The sequence below is a fragment of the Dunckerocampus dactyliophorus genome, chromosome 9, assembly GCF_027744805.1.
Source record: "Dunckerocampus dactyliophorus isolate RoL2022-P2 chromosome 9, RoL_Ddac_1.1, whole genome shotgun sequence".
Lineage (NCBI taxonomy): Eukaryota > Metazoa > Chordata > Actinopteri > Syngnathiformes > Syngnathidae > Dunckerocampus > Dunckerocampus dactyliophorus.
The window spans coordinates 5,948,295-5,953,995 of NC_072827.1; the positions used below are offsets into that span (position 1 = coordinate 5,948,295).

General features: G+C 45.9%; 1 protein-coding gene across 1 annotated transcript; it reads left to right on the forward strand.

Moving 5' to 3' along the window:
* Nucleotides 1–5,418, forward strand: LOC129188215 (oocyte zinc finger protein XlCOF22-like). The gene is made up of 2 exons (XM_054788415.1): nucleotides 1–120; nucleotides 3,509–5,418. Exons 1-2 carry the CDS (start codon nucleotides 116–118, stop codon nucleotides 5,256–5,258), a joined length of 1,755 nt encoding a protein of 584 aa, XP_054644390.1. The 5' UTR covers nucleotides 1–115; the 3' UTR covers nucleotides 5,259–5,418.
* Nucleotides 5,419–5,701: the final 283 nt, after the last annotated feature.

The following is a 5,701-nucleotide window of genomic DNA, read 5'->3' on the forward strand; positions in this document are numbered from 1 at the left end:
AATGATTGGTGCACACCAAGACATCACCAAGCCGAAGAACAAGAAGTCGCCTTCATAAGCTGCTGTTGTAACTCTCAGAAGACCCTATTGTCCTCCTCCCTAGTGCATATGGCCAATGAGGTAATATAAATGCCATAACCTTTTGCACTTTTTTCAATACGATGCCGTTCTAAATGAATGTGCTATTGTTAGCCGCTAACGTTAGCCCGCTAGCAGGTCTATGTAATACTTGTACATGCAAAGCCATATTTTGTGTTGTGAATACTCTTTCTCGTATTTCTGCTGGTCTTTCTTACTTGGTCCACTCTTTTTTGAAAATTATACAAATGCCTACCTTTCGGTTATCTGTCCCATTCTTCCTGCCACTTCTTTATAAGTTTTCTTTCACAATTGACTTAATTTAAGCTTTACTCTACTTAATATTTACCCCTACTTGTGCTGTCCTTGTTGCTGTCTTCGCATATGCCAACTCATTCCCCCCAGTTACTGCTGCTTTCTTTATCCTACTAATAGTCTGTAGGATCTAAAAAAATGGCATCTTTGTCTGGCAAGCTAGCAAAATGGCCACAAACTCTCCAGTGCAAACAGACAAATTATCAGTCATTCTACAGTTGACTCCAATAAATGCCACACCTTTGTAGTGTTCTTTGCTTTGCTGGTGCTGGAGCTCTGGCTAGCTTGCACACTGCACATGTTGCATCGAACGTAACGCCTGTGTGAAGTGGCTCTACGCCTCTACGCTCTATCATCCGTGAATAATATCAACTTTAAGTCTTTTGTCACTTGACACTTGTCATTGATATACAAGTTGAACAGTTTTGGTCCCAGTATTGGGGTACTCCACATGTGATTTAAACTTAACCTTGCAGATATGTATTTTTCTAGCTTTACATGCTGCTTCTTGTAAGCTATGTAGCTTTTAACCCAATTCAAAACTAATCTTCTGATTAGTTTTGATTTTTGATTTCTAATTTTGTAGTTAGGATGTTGTGATTAATTGTATCAAAGGCTGCTGTGAGATCCATAAATACTGCAGCTGCACAGTTTCTGTGGTTGTTGGCGCCCGCTGCTGTACAAAAAGGGGCACTGACTTATTAAACTTGGACTTTTTAATGCAAAGATCTCATGAGATTTCTAGAGCTCAGAAGCTTTTTAAGTTCATCTTAAGAGGTCACAGTTATAGCACAGATATGTATAAAGAAATGAGGGCTGTCAAAAATAGTGCATTAACAGCAATAACTAATTTAATTTAATTTAATTCATTATGTTCCATATTTTTTTGCGTAATTAACACATATACACATCATGGCATGCTACACCTCTGTGGTATGAAGATAGACGGAGGCAATTGTAGTGTCCCCACAGAGTCACATGTAGTCTGACGCTCTTTTATAACTTGATTTTGACCTGAACACATCAACATCAGTACAATTCCAACACCATATATTTATCTCCTACCCACAAACACGTCTCTAGTCCTCCTCAGAACCACGCTTCCTTATTGTCACTCGATGCACTCAGCGACACACTGCACTTACTATCAACATCTTTATTATGCATGTATGTGCGGTCTAAATAAACACAAATGCAAAGAAAAACAATAAGTGGATTTTTTTAACACTCACATTGTCTTCATGCGAAAGTACAATTTGCTGCATTTAAATTTGCTGGTAAATCCCAGAAAATACACTGAAAATGTGAGAAGAGGTGACCGGACCCTGAGGAATATTGTGGAGAAGGGCCGATTCCAGACCTTGGGGGACCTGCGGAAGCAGTGGACTGAGTCTGAGTCTGGAGTGTGGCCGTGGACCTGTCCACTGGCCGTCGTGGCGCGGTGGATTGCCCGGGGTGGCCTGGCTTGTGGGATGCTTTTGTCTGGTTCGCCTGCCCTTTCCTGGGGTGGCCTGTTCTGGCCTGTTGATGCCGGGGGGGGGGGCGGCTTGCGGTGCTTCCCTTGGACTAACACGTGCCGCGGGCGGCTCTATGCTCTCGGGGCGGATTCGGCGGTCCCAGGACGGTGGTGCCGGTTCTGCGGGTGGCCCGCATGCCGCCGCGGGGGCCTGTGGTGGCTGCTGGGGCGCCGGAGTCTCTGGTGGATTGGGGCTTGGTCCTGCTCACGGGTACTGTGGGCCTGGGTGACGGGTGGGGGGCGGGAGTGCGTGTGCCCTGGGGCCGCGCCTGCTGGCGGGGTGGTGCTCGGCCGGGCGCTTGGGCATTCGTCACCGCTGGTCTTTGTGCTTTGCTGGGCCGTTGTCTGTGTCTTTGCGTCCCCCGGTTTATCTGCGGACTTGTCGGGGGCGGGGCTCCGGTGCGTGGGTGGTACGCCGTCTAATCTGGTGGCATGTGGCCGGTTTGGCTCCCGGTGGCTGGTGGGGTCCGGTCGCTGGTCTCGCCTTCTTGGCTCTGGTGCTTGGCCTCCCTGCGGCTTGGGGAGCGACACTCCCACTCCCTCTCCGGGGTTTGCTGCCCCGCGGGTGTCGGCTGGCGTGGTGTGGTGGTTCGCCCGGCTGCTCGACCGTGTGCCCGCCTGCTTGCTCATTTGCGCGCTTTCCTCCTCCCCGGCTCCTCTGTCTGCCTTGCTGGCGGCGTCCTGCCGTTGGGATGGGGTGGCTTGGGGTCTTCCTGCTCCCCGGTGGTCCGCGTTCTCTGCGCCACCGGTTTTGGGTTGTATGTCTGTCACTATCATAGTTCATCATTTCATTACCACTATTATGTGTGACTGTTTCAATGCAGGGTTGTCATTATGATCACTATCATAGATAATCATTGCATTACTAAAATTATGTGTGACTGTTTCAATGCAGTATTGTCATTGTGGTTGTTGATATTATCTTGTCCTTCCCATCATGGTCTTTATAGTCATCACAGACATTTGCTGATGTAGTCCTGTATGTTTCTGTTGTTGTTGTCACAATTTTTGTTGCTGCTGTTGTCCTTGTCTCTGTCTTTTTTTTTTCTCTCTCTCTTTGTCTCCCTCTTATCCCCGCACACCCCCCTCTGTTTTCTTTTCTCTTCTTTGTCCCCTCCTGCTCTGGTCCGGCTGCTCCAAAGTCAAATTCTGTATAACAGGGGAAGTGGGGGGAGGCCAGCGCTGCACACATTGTTGTTATTGATATTACTAGTTTCCTCACCGGAGCTGTTACCTACATTTACCTACCTGTTTATGTGTCAACAGAGCGTTTTCCCCTATGTCTCTGTGAATACATGTTAATATGTGTGTGCACAAATTCAAAATGGCCGCCAACCTGTCTATAGTGGCCACCTGTCAATAGCGGCCACTTTTGCCGTTTCCCTTCAGTGGCCGGTATAGACAGGTTTGACTGTGTGTGTGTGTGTGTGTGTGTGTGTGTGTGTGTGTGTGTTTGTGTGTGTGTATATGTATATGTATATAAGCGACAGTAACATTAGCATACTTCAGACATAGTTGCAACTGGCGAATTTTGCTTGTTTTTTTGTTTTTTACGGTGCACAATAAGCTTCCACAATAATTCCTTTTTGTGTCCTGCAGACCACCAGCAGCTGATTGGTTGTCAAAAACAATATCCCTCTCAGCCACAGGGGAGGAAGAGGAAGACCTTTCGATCACTCAGGAGGGCGAGCATCTGCTCGACCCAGAGGAGGCTGATCTCACCAGGTTGGCACTGACTGGTGTCTCTGCGGTGACCGAAGTCCCTGGAGACAAACCAACTGAGTCCTCACAGCTTCATTATAGGCCAATTGAGGAGATGAGAGATAAGGAGCCACAATCTCGCTATGTTAAAGAAGAAGAGGAGGATCCACAGCCCACCAACATTAAAGAGGAAACGGCAGAGCCACAGCCCCTCTATGTTAAAGAGGAAGATGAGGAGCCACAGCCCACCTACGTTAAAGAGGAAGAGGCGGAGCCACAGACCCACTATTTTAAAGAGGAAGAGGCGGAGCCACAGCACACCTATGTTCAAGAGGAAGATGAGGAGCCACAGCCCACCCACATTAAAGAGGAAGAGGCGGAGCCACAGACCCACTATTTTAAAGAGGAAGATGAGGAGCCACAACTCACCTACATTAAAGAGGAAAAGGCGGAGTCACAGTCCCCCTATGTTAAAGAGGAAGAAGAAGAACTCTTGATCACTCTTGGTCACCCAGAGGAGGCTGATGCCACCAGGTTGCCACTGACGGGTGTCTCTGCGATGACCGAAGACCATGAAGACAAACCGCCTGATTCCTCACAGCTTCATCATCGTCCAAGTGAGGAGATGAGAGAGGCGGTGCCTTCATGCAGCAGCTCACTGCAACACATGACAACAGAAGCTGATGGAGACCACTGTGGAGGATCACAAGCAGACAACCTCTTAGCTCCACTGTCAGATAGTGACGACACAACGTCACACTCTCCTGAAGATGAAGACAGCGATTACAACCAAGAATCTCTGAGCAGCGATATAGACTTTGAAGGTGATACGATGACTCACACTGGCAACAAACACTCTGAAAGCTCTAAAAAGAAGACAGGTAAACGTTTTAACTGCTCAGTTTATGATAAAAAAATGTCTTATAAGAGTCATCTGGCTCAACACATGAGAACGCACACAGGAGAAAAACCTTTTCGTTGCTCAGACTGTGGGAAACACTTCACTTTAAAGTCAAACATGAGAAGACACATGAGATCGCACACAGGAGAAAAACCTTTTAGCTGTGCAGACTGTGGTAAACGCTTCACTTTAAAGTCAAATATGCAAGTACACATGAGAACACACACAGGAGAAAAACCTTTTAGTTGCTCAGACTGTGGTAAACGCTTCACTTTAAAGACAACCATGAAAAGACACATGAGAACACACACAGGAGAAAAACCTTTTAGTTGCGTAGACTGTGGTAAACGCTTCACTTTAAAGACAAACATGGAAGTACACATAAGAACGCACACAGGAGAAAAACCTTTTAGTTGCTCAGACTGTGGTAAACGCTTCACTTTAAAGACCAACATGCAATTACACATGAGAACGCACACAGGAGACAAACCTTTTAGTTGCTCAGACTGCGGTAAATGCTACACTCTAAAGACAACTATGCAAAGACACATGAGAACACACACAAGACAAAAACCTTTTAGTTGCTCAGACTGTGGTAAAAGCTACACTTTAAAGGCAACCATGCAAAGACACATGAAAACACACACAGGAAAAAAACCTTTTAATTGCTCAGACTGTGGTAAACCATTCTCTAACAAGACTAACATGCAAAGGCATGAGAACACACACCGGAGAAAATCTTTTTAGTTGCTCAGATTTTGGTGACACATTTTTTTGGAAGTCCTCTTTGAAAAGACACATACAGAGTCACTGATGCTCTACTGTTTGACACCCTTGACTTCCATGCAGCCACTGTGTTGCCAATGTGTTGGAATATTCTTTGCTGTGTCTTTGTTCAATAAACACATCTGATATATATATATATTTTGTGTGTTTTAATTCATTTAAATGAGGTCACATTATAGTTAAGAATATGCTAATATTGTGTGGTTGATGGCATATTATGTTGATTTATTGCATCTTATTTTAGAAGTGACATATTTGGACCAGACGTGTTGCTAATTCAGAAGGCTGTACAGAGCGTAGAAGTAGTTCAGTAAGTTTTCTCGAAAAGGAAATAGCATCGCATGTGTTGAATATGTTTTGACACTGCGCAATACGTACCTGGAACGCAATCAGTCGTGCGCATG